Genomic DNA, 23,050 nt, shown 5'->3' with positions numbered 1-23,050 from the left:
CACTTCCCTTGTACTGGATGCACCGCCCCTTATTCCTCCCATCAGTTGGAATGGCCTAGTCCTAGATTCCTCTGCTTTTCTCTATTTATACCATCTCTCTCAGAAAAATACATCAGCTCTTTTGGATTTCAGCATCATTCGTAAGCAAATGATACCCAAATATACCTACAGTATTCCCTCCAGATATTTCACCATCTGTATTGGCCCGTGTTACTGAAGGTCTCTTGGCCATTTAAACAAAAAGTTTCTCGTACTTACCTTTTTAGTTAAAAAAAACAACAAAAAAACACTAAGGGACAGATTTACTAAGCGGAGTGTTTCGCATTTATTACTGCAGTTTTAAATTGCAATATCAAAACCGCAGAGATTTGGGCTACTTGCAAGATCCTCTGCTTAGTAAACTTAGCCCCAAGTGTAACATTTAGTTTAGTGTTTAATACTTTACAACTTTGTGTGCAAAATAGTTTATTTCAAAATACAATATATAAATTCTATAAATGTTTCTACACTGCAAACATTTACAAATTAATTTTTTTACCCAAATTAATATTATAAGATATTGGAAAAAAACATTCCATAAATTTACATATATACATTTAAAGGCACTCATAACAAATATTGTTCAGGTTTTTTTTTTGTTTTGTTTAAGGAGAAAACGCATAGAATAAGGCTAGCCATTAATGGGACTTAATGGAATGTGACAAGAACTACATTGAAACAAATTGTTACTACAGTCTATGCACCCATAGCACAATGCTCATACATAGGGTCAGCATATGCCAGCATAAACCTGACAATATGTCACACAAAGGAGATCTGAAGAGCTAATATTTTAGTACAGTAGTGAGAAACAGGAGTTCCCTCAGCTAGGTAGTTAAGTTGGATAGACATATTGCCCTGGCATGCTTTAAGCTTTACACAATATTAAGATCCCTTACAGATCCCTCTATCCAAAAGAAGATTAGATTATAAAATATAAAAGTTTGCCAAGAACTATGGTTCGATTTAGTATATTCTGTGTTTTTAAATGTTCTTTGGAAAAGGCCTTCAACTAGCATTGACCATCGCTGAGCTTATAGTCTTACAGAGATATCATTAACAAACATGGGTGGTAAATTGTAAAACATTGATGAGTTCTCATTACTGAAATGCAGGACTTCTACCAAAGCAATTAGCACAGCAAAACAAAGTGATCAAATAAAATTAAATTAATTAAATATAGTTTAACAATAAATAAAAACACCTAGGTTTTGATAGTCATTGAGCCTTGCAGTAATTCTGTATTACATGAACAAAGTGCTGTCCACAGCTAATGTACAAAGGGCATGTGGCAGACCAGCTGCAGAATGTCCCTCCATCACTCTGTAAGGACTATTTATTCAAAGTCCTCTTCATAGTCATATTCTTCAAGGTCTACTTGTGACTGTTCAGAAGCCATGTCCAAGTAGGGTCTTTTCTCCACTCCATACTTCTTTTCATTGGTTATGTCCACCTCCAAGGCATTTAATTCTGCATCATACCTAAAATACAACCAAATGATAAACTAGGCTCAACTTTCAATATTACATGGAGCATACTGGATTACATAGCCTTATTCTTTTCATCCTTGGTGGCATGCACAATGCCCTGTACCAATCGGGTTTCGCTTTTTCACCGTTAATAAAAAGGCTAATTTTCACTATATACAAAGACAGTGGAAACTGGAAACCTAGCACGAAAGCAAAGCTACGATATGACTGAATGAATTCCAGTCAAATGGCTTACCCAGGGATACAATCTTATTCCATCACCATTATATCACATTACTAGAGAAGAACTATGCACCAATCACAAAGTTCATAAATAGGATGGATGAGTGATTACTGGCCCCACAAATGAATAAATCCTTTTCTATATGTTCTATTACAATATTTAAAGTATCAACACTAGGTTTCATGGAACATATGACAGGGAGGAGCTTCTATGTCAGACTGCTGTTGCAACATTCAACAGAACCATGCATTATAGAGAAGGCTTTGACCCAACATTTTCTTACCCATCATTCCACTGTTCTGTCGCAGCTTCTTCAGCTACTAAGATGGCATATTCCTCTGCAGCATATTTTTCCCAGTCTGTAAGTTCTTGTCCTTCGTTTTCACAAACCTACATGAGAAATTCAGTCGTATTGAAGGAAGCATCACAGAGAACATATAGCGTTATGCAAATCAGCTTGATGTCACCTACACGCAATATAGAGAAAGGATCTTTCTGTTCATGGTCCAAGTACTTGTCTAGATTTAGGAAAGTGTCAAAAAACAGATTTGCCTGCTTGCATTTCTTCAGGTCGTGAAGAGTAATTTTACCTGTGGAAAAGAGGACACCAACAGAACTTTATTGTATGTATTTTTTTATTATTTTAAAGTTTAAACAATGCTCAGAACTTTCTTCTAAAAGAAACAGTTTACAGATAGGGGCCACTTTAAGCATGAGGCCTCATAGGAGCCTTGCAGGATGCAAGATGTGCGCATTTCCGGGTATTGCAGCACTGTAAACCTCACTTATTTTATGTACCATAACATCTCTACAAGATATCGCATGTAACAGAATCTTTCCCATGGTTGAGCTATATATATGCAAGTCATATATAAAGAAACATTAGCAAATACAGCTCAGCACTGTGGCCAAATACCTTCACATTGAGGTTTCACAAGATCTAACATCTGACAAAGACAGTCCTCAAAAGGTAACGGCTCAATGGCCATGCTTTCCATCTTCTGGCACTGTTCCTCATAGAAATACTCCAGCTCATACATTGATAATACTCCATCTCCATCAAGATCCATGCAACGAAACCAATAGGCCATACTGAAAGTACAGGTGAAAGAAAAAACTAACTCCAGGAAGAAAGCATAGCACAAGCATCTGCCAACTGCAGTACCTCAGCACAAAACAAATCCCCATGTTACCCGCTAGGATTTACCTGGTCTGGGTTTTCTTGTCCTCTTCAGATAAGAGAAACCATACGAAGTCTGCATAGCTAATCTTACCCTTCTTCTGCGCTTTTCCACCTCTGGCAAGAAAGACAGAAGCACATATGGAGCAACATTTAGCAGGGAGGCAGGGTTCCATTTTCTTCTAATATGCCCTTTAAATACAGTGCGCTACCCAACTCTAGCTGTAGAACCACTGTACTATTACACATAGGTCTTCATGGTATCTGTGGTACAAGGACACTAAAAGCAACGTACACATTTTAATCTTAGGGGGGCTATTGTTTTAGTTAGTCACTAATTCACTAGGAGTCGCTGTGCTCATTGTATATTTCTCCATTCTGCCACATGACAAACATAGGCACTGCCAAGTGATGGGATTGGCTTACTAAAAAAAAGTAAATTATTAACACCCTTCTAAAATTACACTTCCTAGGAACAACACTGGTAAGGCACTCCAAAAGGAGAAAGCTCCCACCAAACTCCGTCCACAAAACACCCTACCTGTCCAGGTTTTATGGATAACCATGCTTGGGCACAGGTGACTTAATTAGTACCTCTGTCTTTTAATTTAATTCATGTTTTTCAGCTATAGCAGTTTGTTGGATATATTGATATCCTTTTTTAGATACATTTTATATAGTTATTTATGCAATTGTCAGTTTAATAAATGTACATTTGTGAATCAGAGCAGCTTTTTTTATTGGGATTAATTAAGCACGTTTACACCACGCAGTAGTGCAGCCTTTTCTTTTTTTAGCTTTCTGCTTTGTATGTCAGAATAGTAACTGACACTAGGGGGTAAATTTAATAAAGTGAGAGTTTTTAGAAGCGAGTTTTAAAAGTGATGTTGCCATAGCAACCAATCAAATTCTAGTTAACATTTAACTAGCACCTTCTAGAAGATAATAGCTAGAATATGATTGGTTACTATGGGCAACATCACTTTTAAAACTCACTTCTAAAAACTCACTTTAGGAAATGTACCCCCAAGTCTTGCCGCACTGCTGATTGTATAGGAGATTTATATAATCCTATATTAATTTTTATAATTTTTTACACATTATATTTTTTTTCCATTTGATCAAATTGTGTTTTATGAGCACCAGGTGTAAACTGGGGACACTAGTACTACTGACAAGCCTCAGTTTATCTTCATAAAACTTATCTTCCCTCCCTGCCCTCTCCTTACAGTGACAGGCAGAGCCGTAACTAGACTTTTTGGTGCCGTGCCAGAGAGAGCATTACAGTACCACAATTATCCGAAAAAGAATGGCACATATCGCAACTTTTTGCATTACTTAAAAAAGCTAAAATTTGTCTGAAGGTGTTAAAGCTTTTCCGCCTAACAGTGAATGTGTGTTTCACAAGGAAACAAATGACTAAAAACATGAGTGTAAGTGTATGTAATGTATGCCTGGAGAAACCTATAGGTGCTGCTTTTGAAATTGAAAACTGGATTGCAGAAGGTTTCTTCAATATCTGCTGCAGTCTCAGATACATACATCCGGGTGGTTCTTAATATTTGGCTACCACCGCGGAAAACTGTTGTTTTTGGGGATACACGACAAGTATTCTTATGCCTTTTAGTACCTAATTCCTTGATTACTATTTTGCATACAGACAAGTCATATTACATTTAAGATTAAGGTAGCAGTAAACATGCATTTAAGGGGATGGAGGTATGATGCGATGTTGGGGTATCAGTTGGGCATTCTAGGGGTATGTGGGGAGGCCTGAGAGGTATATGGGGAGATCTAAAGCATAAATTATGACGGGACCCAGAAATTGCCAGGTAGGACCCCAAGTGATCCACATTTTTTTGCTCAGTGCGATCACTAACCATAACAGATACAAATGTAAGTTATCTTTTTTGCTTTAAGTTAGACAAGGCTAATACCCACTTTACTTAGCGAGTTATTTTTGATTATGAGGGTAGGGGTAATTAGACAAAGCTGTTGGGTACAAACTGACAGATATATTGGCCGATGTCGGCCAGTGTGTACCAGCGATATGTCTGAACGACATCGTTCGCAGACATATTGCATTGGCTGTCCATCAGCAAGTGTGTAATTGCATCTGCCGACCACCCATACAGATGCAGCAGAGGCCGCGGGGAGGGGGCGAGAAACGCCCCGCGGCCAGAAGCAGATGGTCGTTCAGAGTGTATTACCGACCATCATCTGCAGATATATCTGTGCAGTGTGTACCCGACTTTAAAACGAAAAGTGATCGAAGTTAGCTTATTTTGGAGTATTGAAAGATATTTTATGTACTTTGAAGATTAGTTACTGTGCTTTACACAATATGTATAGTTACCGTGTTACAGCTCCTGAGAAGATTCTTTCAATAATTCTACTTGATATGGCTGTAGGTATAAAAAAAAATGGAATTAGCTGCATTTTTCTAGCAAACAATTTCTTGCAATCAATTTACTGATGTAAAAATGTAAAAGCAACACTTTCATCTGCTACACAGGGGGAAGAAATGCAAAGTAAAACATTAATTTAATGCAAACCTTCTATTACTACAAGAGAGCAAGCACCATCTACGGCATTAGCTACTTTCAGTCCCTACCCTCCATGGTGAAAACAAGCACCTCCAACACCCATATACTGGCCATTAACATTTACCAAGATATTGAGAAAGAGGTAAGTGCATGTAGTATTTGGAAGTTTGGAAAGAAAGCACACAGTGTTACTCTACCATGATCATTGTGTTTGGATAGGTCCTGTTCATCTATGTACAAGTCATGGTCTGTGTCAAGCTCCCAGAATTTACAGTAGATTACATAAAAGTGTTCATAACAAAAATAATCGGTTGACTGGTTGATGTCTTCCTCCTCCAGCAAGGCCACATGCTGAAAAGATAATAAAGTTAATGACAGGAGGGGTAATGTTTTTCATGCTATCGATAGCCAGACAATCATGATTTGAGTATGGGATGCAGTCAGTCAGAATGCATCCGTCAGAATCCACAGCGGCATCACTCCTGTCAAAATCCCAACGGATTTTGGTAAGTATTTTAACCATTGCCATAGATCTTGACTACATCCCCAAGATTGTGCCATGTAAGTGGGTCATGGCTGCTAATAAAGTGTATGTGGACAGTAGTGGGGCTAAACTGACACTACAGATGTGTCCTCATACAGCTAGCCTCAATAAGCCATGCAGAGTTAGAAATCTGCTGCAAGTGAGCTACCAGGTCACAGGATACTCTGCTTGCGCCAAGTGTCTTTTTCACATGATATATCATTTTTAGTTGAAAACGGATTCGACAAAACGCTTCACAAGAATGCACTAATTAATTTGATATGCGACACTTGTATATGTGTGCGACTGAATTTGTACATTTAGCACAACAGACCTAGGCGTGAAAAAAAGCCACAGCTGCTGCATTGTAGCACTTCGTATACACAATCAGACTCGGTCACACACTGATATACAAGTGCTGCATATGAAATAAGTGCAGTCCGTCCCATCAGCGCTCTGTGCAAACAGTCAGACGAGGCCCGACACGCCGATAAGGGGCATTTTAGGGCAACTGCAGCAATAGTATAGGAGGACACATCTGGAAGAACTGAACATAATCAAATACAAGTAGCCAAATATCTGTACCCAGGTTAAGAAACACTCCATTAGAGGTTAAATGTCACTGTGCACCTAATGTCATTTACATACTACTACCTGACAGTGCAAAATCTGACATCAAATACAGAAATAGGTGGTGGTCAGTGTATCACCTCATTATATGTTCCTTTTAGTGTCAAACATCTGTGAACCACACTATCACATCACTCTCTGGCCTGAGGAGAACCCAATGACACCCAAATCCAGGTAGTATACTGTATATTACAGGATGAGCTCCCCCAGAAAGTGCTCCAAATGCACAGACCCTACACTATTTATAGCCTATAAATTAGAAAATACTTTTGCCATGCAAAACCTCAGCTTTATTACTTGGTTATTGAGTAGCCCTGACGGAGTGGAATTAGACACCAAAATCAATATACATAGCAAATCAAACACAACAAAACACAAACACCCAAACTTAGTTCCTGATCACCTGCAGTAAGTTGCTCTTCCTGAGCTCTGGACATGTGATCCGACCAGACCATGATCTGTTCACATTGTAAAATATCCTTTGAACCACCTGAGTGTACAAAATAATATTAAAAGAAATTATAAATCAGAAAGCATTTAAACAAACATTTTAGAATAAGTTGTGAATTAATGGAACAGACCCACACAACAGCACAATGTAAATAGAAGAGATTGGCTCAGAAAAGTATTAAAAACATATTGCCTGCCGCTCTCCTATATCTCTGTATTCCTCACAGTGAATGAAGCTTAAAAAGGTTATAAAAATAGCAAATCTCTCATCTGTGTGAATAGTGCATTCAATATACAAATGGCATATTTTTTCCTGCTATTCAAAGGATCATGACTGCAATCTCGGTGTTTCAGGTATTTTATAGACATTCCACATGTATGGTTAATGTGCTCTTCATAGGGATTATCTATCTTTATTACAAGTGATGTTTATTATCCATCTCCATACAGAACAAACAAAAAGCCTAATGTTATATAAGGAAAAGGCTGAATAAATCTGCATATCATACTGCAACTGCATTCCACATACTAATCATTAGGCAGCACATCCCTTACATATGCAACATATAATATTAATAGGAAAATAGTATCCTACATGGATAAGTATCAATAATTCTGTATACACACACAAGCTGGAATGGGAATGAAATCCCGACAGCAAATCCCGACAGTGGCTGCCGAAGGGAGGAAATCCCGACAGCGGCACGTAAGTAACCCAACCCTCTCCTCTCACCCCCCTAACCCCAACACTCCCTTAGGGGTGCCTTATACCTTAACCCCCCACCCCTAGTGCCTAACCCTAACCCCCCCAAAGGGTGCCTAAACCTAACCCCCGCTTCCCCTAGCCTAACCCTAACCCTCCCAGGGGGGTGCCTAACCCTAAATCCTTCCCGGAGTGCCCTAAACCTAACCCCCCCCCCTTCTTAGCGGCCGCGAGCAGTCTCCCGGGCTGCAAGAGAGATAGTGGGGAATATGGGGGGGGGGGGGTGTAGCAGCGCCCGCTCCTCCCTCCTCTCGGCACCCCTGCACCTGATCAGTCGTTAATTTCCTCGTCCCATCTGCTGTTCAGCGCGGCCAATGAGATGATGCAATGAACGACGCAGTGCTGTTACGTGGAGCATGTAGCATGCGCCGTCATGCACCGGATCGTGCAGTGTTACGGCACGAACGATTTATCGTTACATTGCATCGCACCATCGTATGGCGTGTACCCAGCTTTAGATCTGCATTAAACCTGCTCCTCAACTTTGGTAACCATATCACACATGCAAAACATTTATAGAAGGTTCTAGCATACCCGGTTAGAAAGGCTCACACTTGAAATCTTTAAATGCATTCTGAAACCCATTTCTTTATTAGAGCTTACTCTACTCCCAAACATACTGTTCACATAATGCACCCATACAACTGTCCCAATCGCCACTATTAGCCATACTTGCGCCTTTTGTTTCAGCTGTGCTCTATTTTTTTTTTTGCAAGTAAAGTTGGAGACATTGGTACACAAACAAATAAGCACAATACCATGTCATAATATTAGATATCCCTGACAATAAACAAAACATAATTGCCAAAACATTACAAAATAAATTCTACATAAATATAAATATATATCTTAAAGAATGCCAAATATATAGAGCTGTGTCCTATATTAATTTGAATGTAAGCTCTTATTAGTAGTGTCCTTCCTATTTTATCCTTTGCTTTCATGTCTGCATTTATTTTGTCTATTATGTATGTAACATGTTTCCCCATTCTGTGTTGCTGTTGAGAACTCTGGCACCTTACACGTGAATGACTTCAATAATCTCAACAATGAATGATATGATTTAGTAATGCAAAAATGGAAGCATAATTGAACTTGCACAACTCAATAAAAAATAAACTCTTTGCCTAATGAGAATTGACTACTTACTGTGGTGATGTAGCGGGAATGAAATTCTGAGGCTTCTCGCAAAAAAGTTAAATGTGGATGAGTGTTCACTACATCCTGTAACGAGGGAAAATACATGACATTACAAAACAGAGAAGTCCCAGTTAAGCTTGTAACCACATTTGCATGTTATAGGAGCTTTGTAGACCACAACAAATAAGTATTGACATCAATTTCGTCTATTTAGATAAGTGGACGATCAGTGTGCAGTGCGTTTCCACTCTGTTCAAAAACAGGTTGTGGGGCAGTGACTGATACGAATAATAAAGATGTAAGGAATTAGGGGGAGATGTATAAAACCTTGGAGATTGATACAGTGGAGAAATTACAATAGAATGTGAAAATAGAGTATTCAGTCAGTGTGCTCTAGGCCTGCTGCCTACCCACTTCTAAAAACAATGAAGAGTAACGCCACAATCTAATAGGAAGATACTACCCTAAATCTATTTTTAATAGATTTAGAGTAGTATCTTCCTGTGATTAAGTAACCATACACAGCTGTTTTCCTTGCACAGTCAGGTGATTCTGGGGGAAACCCGTTTATGCTGCAGAAGGATATTGGTAATGGCACAACTCGCCTAAATACGGAGATTGCGGAATATGAGGTGTAATTCTGGCAGAACAACTATACCCTCACTGCCATACACTGCAGGATAAGCGTGCCCTGATAGCTGCCATATCAGATGTGGTGCAATTCACCTTTAGATGTTTAATCAGCCCACGTTGAATCCATCAAGTGTCCTCCTATTCAGGACTGTTCCATGATACATATTTGCACAGTTGAAGGAATAAGTATTGTGTTTAGTATTATTCAGGTTTACCAGCGCCATCCCACATTTTTATATGTTTTTCTGTGTGCTTATATTCATATTACAGTGGAGAAATTGCCCAATGCAACCAATTGGCTTCTAACAGTCACTTATCTAGCACGGTCTTTGAAATGACAGAAGCTGACTGGTTGCTTTGGGCAACTTCTTCACTTTCAGTCTCTCTACAAGGCATGATATCTCCGCCTTGCACATTTAGTTGCTGCAATATTGCAAATGTTTACAGATTTATTTATCTAAAATACAGTTTGTAAAATAACACATTAATATAAATTATTGTACTAAAAAAAAAAAGTAGTAATAAGATGTGCTGTAGTCAATTTAAATACATTGAAGAGTAAATGCTTACTTGTAAAAATGGAATGAAGTCCTCCTGCTCCAAATAGCTATATCCTGGTTTGGCCAAGAGCTGCATGAACTTTGCAGCATCATCGTGACAGGTCTGCAAGACCCTAGAATGTATAACAGAAAATACATCATGTTGTATGAAAAGATTTTTTACACACACATTCCTGCAAACATTGAACTATAATACTTCCTTATACAAGTAAACCATCCTGTTAGCTACATTAAAATAGATGCAGAACATTCCTTACTTTTGGTTAATCTGCAGCAATTCGCTCCTCCCTACTGGGTTCTACCTTCTTGAATGAGGGGGGCTGCCACTGCCTGTGCTGCACTAGTCTGGAAAGAAGATACCAGTCCCGGGCCAGCCGGATGCTGGTGCCTGCACGATGGATCTGGCAGGCTGGGTCCTGCGCATGCACAAAACACAAGCCCCTAGGAGCCGGGCAGGGTTGACCAAAAGGCAGGGAGTGGCTTCTCACTAGAAGTAGGCTCTGGGCTACCAGTCCACGCTGCGATTAACAAAGGGGAGGAAACACCTCCTCCTGGTACTACCTGTCCTGTGTGCGACTGGCAGGTAAAGCTTCCAATGGGAAGTCACTGCCAGCCAGAGTGTAGCTGATGCAGTCACAGACAGCATCTGGCTCATGGAGGTGGTGGATTCTTCTAGGGGAGCTGCAGCCCCTAGGTAAAATCTGCCACTGGTTCTGTGACAAAAAGGAGCAACTAAAAATAAAATCTGTTCACTCATTCTTCCTACCGAACAAAGGTTATATTGATCATAAGATCACAATGACCAGAGGGCAGGCATCGCAGGTCTAACTAAAAATTGTACACCAAATGTAAATTACTTTATACAAGTGAATCGTTGACAGGACAATTTGTTTATTACTACATAGCTTGAGAGTAGCAAAAAATAAATAAAAAGTAATAGGTAGTTACATAATCAACTTTTAATTTACATGTGACTGGTCTACTTTATGCCTCACAGAGTGCAATAAGGACTCGCTGGCACAGCAGAAAAGGTTTACAATCTACTGGGAATAAGGTAACCAGTAAAGTTCTGCAACATTTGTTGTTTTACAGTAGCCCCATCAATTGGACATAAATGCTGAAACAGTCTGAGCACTCAGATCAAAGTCCAAGGAACATCATCAGTACTGGATCATTGGAAATCGAGAAAAGCTGTCAGATAACAGTGATATTCCTGTGGCATCGCTACTACTTTATGAGATAAGCCTATTTCATGGAAATTCATTGGGACAAGAATTTGGGGAAATCAATTTTTTCTCTCGTTCATATCCTTGCCACAAGTCGCACTACCAGGTTCGCTCCCGAGATCCCTACGTTTGCATGGTGCGACCAGGCGCACGCGGCATGTCCCATGGGGCGATGCATGCGTTGCCATCAAGACCTTATTGCATATATTAAACTCATACATATACATATAATCCACATAGTTCCCATACTTGCTAAGCATTTGTTCCAACGATACACCAAAGCATCTATCAGGCATAGAAGAAACCAGGGTCAAGCGCCTGAAGCACATGGACATGGCGGCTTGCAAAATCTGTTTCCACCCAGGTGCTTCTTCCATGGCCCAAAGAGATGAAAATCACTTGGTGCCAGGTCGGTGCTGTAGGGAGGATGGTCCAGTACCTCCCAATCGTAACAACTCACACGTATGGTTGGGTGAGTGTGGCTGGCATTATCGTGCAGCAATAAAACGTCTGTTCACAGCAACCCAAGTAATTTTCGTCTAATTGCCCTCCGCAACCGGCTCAAAGTGTCAACAGCTGACAACCATTCACAATATCTCCCTTGGTGAGGAAATCAACAAGCAGCACGCTCTTTGGGTCTCAAAACAGTCGCCATGACCTTCTTTGCTGATGGAGTGGTTTTACATTTCTTTGAAGGTAGGGACAATGCGAGTTTCCATATCATGGATGCTTGCTTTGTCTTTGGTGTCATATGACACACTCACATACCATCGCCTGTACCAATACGCTGCAGGAACTGCACTCCCTCCTCATGATCGTGTCAAGTGCACGAGAGAAAATCCATTCCTATTGATTTTGTGACCTTCTGTGAGTTGCTTCGTTACCCAGCATTAACACTGTTTCCTGTAACACAGTTGCTCATGAACAATGTTGTGCACAGTACCCACTAAGATATTCAGTTCGACAGCAATATCACTAACTTGAAAGAGTCTGCCCTCCAGAATCAGACCTTCAACACTGCACAAATTGTCATTTGTGGTGAACATGCTTGGCCGGCCGGATCGCCACTCATCTTGAAAGTCTCTCCTACAATTATCAATGGCAGTGCACCAAATCCAAACCGGTTTCCATGACAGGATATTATCACTGTACACCTCGACAAGTTGGCGATGAATTTCACCTGCTGATGTGCCCTGTAGACGTAGATATCTGATCACACTATGTACCTCAATGTTTGACCATGTTTCCACCAGCCCCGCCATCTTACAACTGATGTTGGGACAATATGATTGATAAGAGGCGCAGTCTAATTGCTGTGAGGGAAAACAGTGGTCTACCAGTTCCAGCCTGGCGGCAAATTAGAAAGAAAGAGAACTTTACACACGTGAGAGGTCTTGTTACCCAACTTATTGAACCACGTGTGGGACATATACACACACACACACACAACTTTGTGCCACATGCCTCCAAATGAAAAGTTATCCTGAGAAATCTCCTGCTTGCCATTGGATTTGTTCAGTGGTCATTGTTTTCTAACTTGTCATGAATAATAAATAATGTTTCACTCTGCAAATAAGAAATTCAGAAATCCTCAATATACACTACATTTTGTCACAAGGTCTAGATCGTGTTCATTCTAGCACCCTGCACCCGTGCAGTCCCTCTTTCTGCCTGGGGTGTTGGTCTCTGCTCTTATGCTTCTAGCACACTCTGGACTATCTCAACAGTTTGTTGCATCAGCTGAGTGTGCTAGAAGCACCAGAGCAGATAGCGACACCTCAGACAGGAAAGAGGAACTGCACAGGTTGTGACAGGTTCAGGATGCTAGAATGAATACTACTAGATTAGCAAAGTGTTGGAGAATACAGGAATTCATATATTTTGTAAGATGGATAAGAGTTTAGGCTGAAGTTCACTGTTTGAGGAGGATATAGAGACTTTTACATTGATATTTACTGGGGCTAAATGCAGATGCAAGCAATGTTGTAAATAATTCCTCAAGAATAAATATAATGCCTGCTCAGAAGCACTCACTTTCTCCACATTGCCACAAACTTGTGAACAGACACATGTCCAGTCCTGTCTCCACCAGCTGCATAGAACAATGGTGCTTTCCAGAAAAGAGGACAATCACAAGCCTTGAAAGAGAAACAAATATACGTAAATACATGACTGCTACACTATACTGGAACACAGTTCTCAAATCCAGTTCCCATTAAACTCCATTTAAGTTGCAGCCACCATTAAACTACATTTAGTGCCGTATCCAATTAGACGCATTAGAGTTAACGTCTGAACTTTTCGCACACTTCAAGGCTTTTGGTGCAATATTTTTGCGTCTTGTCTATGCGCGCTCCCGTTCTTCGGATTATCCTATTGCAAAAGACGCTATGCGGCATTCGCCCGAAAACGGTCCATGGTGTAATCCAAAGACTTCTGAACCAAGTCCCCACATTTTTCGTCCAAAATAAGGGTTTTGCGCAAATTTTCATCGCTTATTTGCACACAAAAATTGCGCAAAAAACTCGGCAATAGGATTGCACAGTACACATTTTGTTCGAAAACTTTTCGCAAAACATCGGCTTTTCGCGTCTAATTGGAATCGGCCTTTAGATTCAACATGGACATTATTACTTTAGTACATGCATACATAAACACAGCTTCAGCAACATTTATAGTTTGCAAAGACCATCAGGTTTCAAGTCACAATCAAATTTGTCTAACTTTAAACTTATTTTTTACTTAATCATGGGACAGTGCTTAAGTCAAAACTACCCTCTTATTAAACAGCTATCTATTAGACATTTAACTCATGTGAAGTTGACATTGAATTTCATAAACAATGCACAACAAAGTTTTGCTGCACAAGCTGTCACGGCTGTAAAACATACATTGGTATGCAGCTGTACAGTTAATTCTTAGGCACATGCATTACGATCTTCCATCATTAGTGAGAACCTGGATCAACCATTGGTAACTGAATTCATGTTTAATTGGGAAGGGACTGCCTATGAGGAAGACTAATGCTGGATTCATACTTCGACGGCGATCGGTCTGCTGATCAATCCATCAGAGCCTCTCGATGTGTCTTGGCTGACATCACAACTGGGCGGGCATTTACAGTGCATCCGGAAAGTATTCACAGCGCTTAACTTTTTCCACATTTTGTTATGTTACAGCCTTATTCCAAAATGGAATAAATAAATTTTTCTCCTCAAAATTCTACACACAATACCCCCATAATGACGTGTAAAAAGTTTTGAGATTTTTGCAAATTTAATAAAAAAACAAATAAGAAATCACATGTACATAAGTATTCACAGCCTTTGCTCAATACTTTGTTGATGCACCTTTGGCAGCAATTACAGCCACAAGTCTTTTTGAATGATGCCACAAGCTTGGCACACCTATCTTTGGTCAGTTTCGCCGATTCCTCTTTGCAGTACCTCAAGCTCCATCAGGTTGGATGGGAAGCGTTGGTGCACAGCCATTTTCAGATCTCTCCAGAGATGTTTAATCAGATTCAAGTCTGGGCTCTGGCTGGGCCACTCAAGGACATTCACAGAGTTGTCCTGAAGCCACTCCTTTGATATCTTGGCTGTGTGCTTAGGGTAGTTGTCCTGCAGAAAGATGAACCGTCGCCCCAGTCTGAGGTCAAGAGTGCTCTGGAGCAGGTTTTCATCCAGGATGTCTCTGTACATTGCTGCATTCATCTTTCCCTCTATCCTGACTAGTCTCCCAGTTCCTGCCGCTGAAAAACATCCCCACAGCATGATGCTGCCACCACCATGCTTCACTGTAGGGATGGTATTGGCCTGGGGAGGACCGGTGCCTGGTTTCCTCCAAACATAATGCCAGGCATTGATGCCAAAGAGTTCAATCTTTGTCTCATCAGACCAGAGAATTTTGGGTATCATGGTCTGAGAGTCCTTTTTATGCATTTTGGCAAACTCCAGGTGGGCTGCCATGTGCTTTTTAGTAAGGAGTGGCTTCCGTCTGGCCACTCTACCATACAGGCCTGATTGATGGATTGCTGCAGAGATGGTTGTCCTTCTGGAAGGTTCTCCTCTCTCCACAAAGGAATGCTGTAGCTCTGACAGAGTGACCATCGGGTCCTTGGTCACCTCCCTGATTCGGGCCCTTCTCCCATGATCGCTCAGTTTAGACGGCCGGCCAACTCTAGGAAGACTCCTGGTGGTTCCAAACTTCTTCCATTTACGGATGATCGAGGCCACTGTGCTCATTGGGACCTTCAAAGCAGCAGATCTTTTTCTGTACCCTTCCCCATATTTGTGCCTCAAGACAATCCTGCTTGGTTGGTGCTTCGCCATGCACGGTCAAGTGTGGGACCTTAGACGGTGTATGCCTTTCAAAATCATGTCCAAACAACTGAATTTACCACAGGTGGACTAATTAAGCTGTAGGAACATCTCAAGGATGATCAGTGGAAACAGGATGCACCAGAGCTCAATTTTAAGCTTCATGGCAAAGGCTGTGAATACTTATGTACATGTGATTTCGTAATTTTTTTTTTTTTTTTTAATTACATTTTCAAATATCTCAAAAAAACTTTTTACACATGGTCAATATGGGGTATTGTGTGTAGAATATTGAGTACAAAAATTTATTTATTCCATTCTGGAATAAGGCTGTAACATAACAAAATGTGGTAAAAGTGAAGCGCTGTGAATACTTTCCGGATGCACTGTAAATTTTCCTACCCAGGTGAGACATCAATGGCGGCGTCCCCTGTAGCAAGTGTACGGGCGGTCGGCGGGATGCCCGTACACAGCCAGATGCAGATATATATCGGAATTGGCTGTGCTGCAGGGCTGACCTGATATGTCTGAGCAATGTTGTTCAAACATTGGGTGTATACACCCGCCAAGGCACTTGCAATATATAATCGCTCGTCAACCAAACGAGCACTATATCGCCAAGTGTGTACTTAGCATAAGGCTTGCGTTAGGCAGCACAACATGTATTAATAGTATAAAAGGAACATTCCATGTTTAATATAGAATGCATCTCAAAGTAGCTGTATGGCACTAAAAATGCCTCAGGGGAGTGTAGAGAATCAATTTATTTTTGTTTGTAGTGTGAGCTGTGAAGTTGATATGCCAAAACTGAGTCAGACTCCTATTTTACTACTGTCTGACTCAGATTCCTTTGTAAATGACAAATGTATATGAATTAGTAATAACAAATTTACTGTAGAAAAATGATTAATCACCACAAGGTAAAAATCAGGCTACAGTACTTCGATTGAATGAACAGTGTTATTAAAATTTCTGAAGAAAACTGTAAAATGGAAATATATATAACTATGCATTTAATAATTTCTTTTAAAAATATGTTTAACAGACACATAGTACAAGCTGTCCTCTGCTTATCAACTTTTAAATAATTACATTACCAAATGCTTTCCTATACATATTTCCCTCTAGTTGTCAACAGAACAATCACGGCTGTGCTGGTTATTTCTTGGTTTGCTTTCACTTTCAACAACACTTTATTATAAAGAAATAAGGTGGATAGGAGCTGGGTGCTAGCAGTTGGTGAGCAAAACAAAAAATAGATAAGAGTGTGTATAGAATAAAATTAAGAGAACACCCATTATAATTAGAATGTTGCTCCGGCACATGGTTTTCAAATGTATATAAAATAAAAACAGGATACAAATCATAGTGGATAATGTTTCAGGGGTATGTAGAACCCCCTTAAATGTTATGCTTGCAAGATTGATTTAAACTTCTGGTATGTAACAAGTATGCTGTCCTTATCCCTTATAGTTGATTTTCATGCCGTATGCAAAACAAAGAATTTTTCCAAAATAGCGTAAAAAAATAAATTACAAAAAGGTTTATTACACAACTGATAAAAAAATATTACAACATCTCATTAAGAATTAAGTGGAGGCATTACCAGACGTCTCCGTCAACAGGGTAGACAATTAAAATAAGAATCACTATCCTAGCTCCTAGGACAGCTGAAATTGTGATAAGTCACAGCATCAACTTCGTATAGGATCTTCCTATAGAGAGCCACCGACACGTTTCGAGTAGAAACTCATTATCCAGGCAGTGTCTATGGGAGGCTGGTGTAGATTTAAAAAAGTAAATTACTTCCGGGTTATAGGTTTAGGTGGGGAAAAAAAAAAGAAAGTTCAAAAACGGGGTTCTTCGTGCTTTATACTACTGGATACTTTACAGTTTGTGATCTAAGATAAAAGTTTACTAACAAATGTTCTTTACAGAATGCTTGATAGTTCCAAAAAACGGCACATCCAGATGTGAATAACCATCTAGTCCAGTGTTGGCTAACCTTGACACTCCAGCTGTTATGGAACTACATAACCCAGCATGCACTGCTACAGTTTTGCTATTAGGGCATGCTAAAACTGTGGCAAGGCATGCTGGGATATATAGTTCCACAACAGCTGGAGTGTCAAGGTTAGCCAACACTGATCTAGTCTGTGAAACTTATACTGGCGGGGATGTCAGTGGATATACTCACAAGGCCATGTTTTTTTTATTAACACTTGCAGCAATTTTACATAAAAATTCACATAAAAATTCACATTAAAAAAATGAAAAAAAATCTTAGAATAAATATATATTTATATTCCAATTTCTCTGAAACATAACTCATAACAGAAAAAGTAAACAATTTCCTTCTTGCGTGTTTAATTTACTCTTATGCTGCCCATCCACTAGGCGATTAAACCTAGCGATCCAGCTATAAAACGACGGTCGTTATCGCTCCATCGTTTGGTAATCGCCCGCAAATCTGGCAATAAAATGTTAAAAACGACCAGCGATGTGCGCGCTGGTCGCTTTTAACATCAATCATCGCCCGAACACGTCGGTCAACCTGACGACCGCTGTCAGGTTGCCATGTTCGGGGATGATTGATCTGCATACACTGAACGTCTGAATGTTCAAGTGTATGGACTTCACCCCGCGGGAGGCGGTGTCGTAATCGTGCCGTCGTCCCCGCATCGTGTAATGGATGGGCAGCTTTACCAGACTTCAAATTCAACATAAGAAACTTAACCCTCGACATAAGCTATATCTTGTCCTTTACTTTAAACTTTTTCCCTCCGTCCCTGTCTCTCTTCCCTTTCCATTTCCACACACCTTCCATGCCTCCATAAGCTCACTCATTCTCACTCCCTCCACCACCATGCATTCCCCCCCGTACACTCCCATTCTCTCTCACTCACTCATACACCCTGCTTTTATACCAAGGCAAAAGAAACCCACAATAAAAAGAAATGACTAGAGGATACTTATAGCCCTAAAAATGTATGCAAAGCCATTTCTAAACCAAAAACCATCCAATTTTCTACGAGAAAAATGTGAAGAGACAGTTAGCCTTTAAAGATTGAAAAGGAGGAAATCATCCACCACCCAGTAAGGGGGTTTCAGCTGGCGCCATAATCTGGTACAGCTGACAGTGTCTAACCTCCCTCTCTCCAATTCCCTTATCAATCTCACCTCGTGCAGAATTAGACCGTCCACCTCTCTGCAGGGAAGAACTTTACTTCTCAATGATACCTGGCACCGTGCATTCCATACACGATACCAAACTGCTAAGCTAACTATAAAAATAGTTCTCAACTCAAAATCCCCATACCGTTTGAATGCTCCATAAGCCCATTCCGGGTAACTCAGCCCTGAAAGACGAGGGATACCTAAAGCTGGCTATCCACTATACAATTTTCTGTCAGATATCTGTCCAATCTGGCTGGCTGGAATGAAAATCTCGTAATGTATGGGAGCAAATGACAATCGTCCATTTGCTCACAAACACTGGAATATAGCCAAAAATGGTTGTTCAGACAAATTGGTTAAAACACACAAATTGAACCAAATTTGAACAATTTTTTTTGTCCTTTTTTCAGTGTTTAAAACCATATGATCAACTGTCATTTGCTCCCATACATTACCAGGTTTTCATTCCAACCAACCAGATTGGACAGATGATATCTGCCAGAAAAATGTATAGTGGATGGCCAGCTTTAGGCTCTGGACACCGCTTTATAAACCCCCACATTAAAATGACACTGAAGAAAGAAGTGGGCCATGGGCTCCTCCTCTCCTACTCACAAGGCTTTAATACAGTTCATTATAAAATCTCCATATACAGATGTGTCCTCATACATCTAGCCTCAATACAGCACGCAGCGCGACTTACCTGGCATGAGTGAGCTGCCAGATCCTGTGCAACTCTGCTAGCGTTGGGCATCTTTTTTCGCAGAAAATGCATCTAAGTCGCAATGCAATGTGACTTGGAAGCACCAGCAAAGTGTGCTGATTAATTTGATATGCAATGCAACTAGGATGCACTGGCAGACTGTGCTGATAAAATTGAAATGCAACACTTGTATATCTGTGTGCACCAGAGTCTGTATATTTAGAACTTGGAATAATAAAAAAAAGCTACGGCCGTTACATAGTAGCACTTCGTATACAGATTCAGGGACTTATTTGCACACAGATATAAAAGTGTCGCATATCAACTTAATCGGCACGGTCTGCTGGTATGTTCTAGTCGCATTTTTGCCCCAAAAAAAAGATGCAAAAGAGATGCCCAACACTAGCAGAGTCTCATGGGACTCGCCAAGAGGGACTTTTTAGTGCGACTGCAGCAAAGCTGTGCAAGGACGCATCTGTAAGAGCATTGTTGTTACATAGAAGTTGTTCTTAGTATTAAAGAGTGTTAATTAATAGAATAAAGTTCTCAAGATACCGGAAGTTGTTTGGTGAAGATTATGGTCTTTGTAGCGCAAGTCGGAATTTAGGAATTTTAGAAGATGAAACTAAAATGTTCGTATGGTTTCTGATTATGAAGATAGATGAAATATAAATAAAATTATTAAAATATATTGCAATTTGAACATAGACAGAAAGAAGGGAAAGAGGGTATTGGTATTGGAAGTATGTCTAATGAACTGTCAAAAGAACCATTTTAGTTTGAATTCTTGATTAAGTCCATTGGGTTATAAGGATTTCAGTCTGAATATCCAATGCATTTCTGCTTTTGCAAGGTTTGCTTCATCAGTCCTATTTTTCCAATTACAATATTTATGGGTAATCAAAATATATGCAATCTCTTTTGTAGAACAGTTATGTTCGGTTTTGAAATGATTGGAAAGTGAATAAGTGGTTTTTAGATATTGCGAAGATGTTCGCTGAGTTGTGTCTTAAAGACCCTGCTTGTTCTCCCAATATAAAAATCATTTACAAATACATTTAATCAGATAAACAACATTAGTCATATGACCATTGATAAAATCTGTATAACTGTATTTGGTTATTGGAGTTCACATTTTTTTCTGCAGGCTTGGCAACTGCCACATCCGTGAAAGCCCTCAGTTCTGACTGGATGGATGGTAGGGTACTCATCTTGTTTTTTAAATTAGGGGGAAAAAAAAGGGATGGGCTGCACATCCTAATATCTTAAACATAATAGATGCTACCATGCTGAAACCTGTAGTTCTACAGCCGAAAAAAAAAAGTGGGAAGTTGCAGGTGCACACTACTGTAGAAGCCATAATAATTCTAATGATCAAAATATTTATAACAAACTCCCACAATTAACATGGTTTTTTAAGAAATGTTTCTTAAGGTGGGTCCCTAACATCAGCAATACTGATACATTAAATAATTTATCTAGGATTTGCCTTTAATAGAGCCCATTAAATGAGCGTACTGCAATGTAAAGGACCCACATTTGCATAGTACACACATTTAATGGGCTCTATTAGGCAAGTCCTAGATAAATCATTTCATGTGTCAGTATTAGGGATATTAGGGACCCACCTTAAGAGGTACACAGTGACGTGGTAGGTGGGCAAACATCTTTGGCCAAACGTACTAAGAATCCTTACTTATAAAAACATGTTAATTGTTGGAGTTTATTATAAATACTTTGATCATTAGAATTCTTAGCGCTTATAGTGTGCACCTACATCTTCCCCCTTTTTAAATTAGGGGCCAGACTGTAAATGAAATAAGGTTTATTAGGAATAATGGTTTTTAATACTGGATCTTTTAATAGTAGATGATGATTATTATTTTTTAAAGGTTTTTTTATGTTGTCCTGTGCATTTTGTGAAACTATTATTGGTGGTCTTTTTTGTTTAGCCCAACCTGGTTTTACCAAAAGTAGTTCTGTCAATTTTCGGGGCGACTGTTGATTTTTCACAAACTGCACCCTTTTCCAATAACCCTTTCTTCCAAGAGTAGCATTTGATGTTCACATATCATTTTTGCTGCAATTGCACCTAAATCTTAGGAATTTGTTTTTGAGAACCCCACTTGGCCAATTGATGTGTTGCGCGCTTGCAGTGGAAATATAATTAGAGTCTGTCTGTTTCTTATAGCATTTGGTTTCTAGATGTCCACTTTCTATATAGATTTCCAAGTCCAGGAAATGGACATTTTTTTTACAGTTTTCAAAAGCTCAATGGAATATTGTAATACTGTGAGGAATTGGTAGAAAAGGTCATGTTCATCCTCAGTTCCATCCCACAGGATGAGGTTGTAATGTTATAGCATTCCATGACAGCAAGTTCTTACCGAAACCTACATTCTTCCATATGGTGTGGTTTTCCCAATATTCCATGAATACATTGGCATAGCTTAGGGTGAACCTGGTGCCCAATACAGTTCCCACCGTCAAAATAAAATAGTCACCATTGATAGAAAAAAAAATTGTTACGTAGAATGACATCTATGCTTGCCAAGATACATTCATTATTTTTTGCGTTTTCCATTTCATTAAGAAACCACTTTACTGCTTTAACCCTTTTTTGATGAAGGATATTGGCATAGAAGGCAGGCAAGTCAGCTGTGACCAAAAACATTCCCTCCTTCCACTTTTACATTTCTCAATTTTAATAGCATCAGTGAGGTCTTTAAGATGAGATTTATTTTTCACCACTAAGGGTTGTAATTGTGCATCTATATATAGATTTGTGATCAGGCTACCTTTACCTGACACAATAAGTCTTCCTGGAGGTTTGGCTGCATTCTAATGGAACTTGGGCAATATGTAGTTAGTTGGGATTAGGGGCTCACACGTTAAAGGAAATCTTATTCCTTTTTTGTTCTAGTACCCTTCTCTAGATGTTTTGTGAAGTTAATCTTGATTTTAGTAGTAGGGTCACTCTTAAGTTTTGAACAGGTAATTACATCATTAAGCGGTTGAATTTTTATAATCTTCCTTTTCCATAATCGCAAACCCACTCTCACAGGGTTTGAAAACTATTAAGTCTCTCGGCAAGGACAAGTCAATCTCTATTTTATCCATGCGTGTTGTTCGATTTCTTTGATTTAACTTTCATGTTAATCAAGATCTTGTACCACTGATACAAGTGGTACAAGATTACAGTTGATTTCAGTATTGGGAGCAAATTTCAATCCTTTGGCTAGGACTATTTCCTCCGTCTCAGTAAGACTCTTTTTGCTCATTATTTTATCTTGAATTTTTCTCTTTTCAGGTGGTTTATTTCTGCTTTTCATTTTTCCTCCCATTTTCCCATTGGATATCACCACATTTTATGCATTTCCCTTTCTTAAAAAAAAAAAAAAAGGAAAGACCCAATTTTCCTTTAAATGGGTCCAATGATTACTATGGG

General features: G+C 39.5%; 1 protein-coding gene across 3 annotated transcripts in view; it reads right to left on the bottom strand.

Moving 5' to 3' along the window:
• Positions 1 to 363: 363 nt before the first annotated feature.
• LOC148538171 (serine/threonine-protein phosphatase 2A regulatory subunit B'' subunit beta-like) overlaps positions 364 to 23,050 on the bottom strand; it is a 127,485-nt gene continuing 104,798 nt past the window's right edge. For 2 of the 3 annotated variants that reach the window (XM_088456891.1, XM_088456899.1), the window contains exons 4-14: positions 13,438 to 13,541; positions 10,188 to 10,290; positions 8,994 to 9,068; positions 7,035 to 7,121; positions 5,676 to 5,829; positions 5,289 to 5,337; positions 2,960 to 3,049; positions 2,669 to 2,844; positions 2,224 to 2,342; positions 2,036 to 2,142; positions 365 to 1,520 (exon numbers count right to left, since the gene is read on the bottom strand). In XM_088456891.1, the coding sequence (XP_088313017.1) occupies positions 1,376 to 1,520; positions 2,036 to 2,142; positions 2,224 to 2,342; positions 2,669 to 2,844; positions 2,960 to 3,049; positions 5,289 to 5,337; positions 5,676 to 5,829; positions 7,035 to 7,121; positions 8,994 to 9,068; positions 10,188 to 10,290; positions 13,438 to 13,541 (1,209 nt within the window). In that variant the 3' untranslated portion in view covers positions 365 to 1,375. Of the gene's footprint in view, positions 1,521 to 2,035; positions 2,143 to 2,223; positions 2,343 to 2,668; positions 2,845 to 2,959; positions 3,050 to 5,288; positions 5,338 to 5,675; positions 5,830 to 7,034; positions 7,122 to 8,993; positions 9,069 to 10,187; positions 10,291 to 13,437; positions 13,542 to 23,050 lie in introns of all 3 variants that reach the window. The other variant, XM_088456908.1, reaches the window with a different exon arrangement.

Source organism: Taudactylus pleione, unplaced genomic scaffold (genome assembly GCF_031769625.1).
Source record: "Taudactylus pleione unplaced genomic scaffold, aTauple2 ptg000041l, whole genome shotgun sequence".
NCBI classification, from domain to species: Eukaryota; Metazoa; Chordata; class Amphibia; order Anura; family Myobatrachidae; genus Taudactylus; species Taudactylus pleione.
The sequence above is the reverse complement of the archived record's forward strand: the minus strand, read 5'-3'. Positions and strand labels throughout refer to the sequence as shown.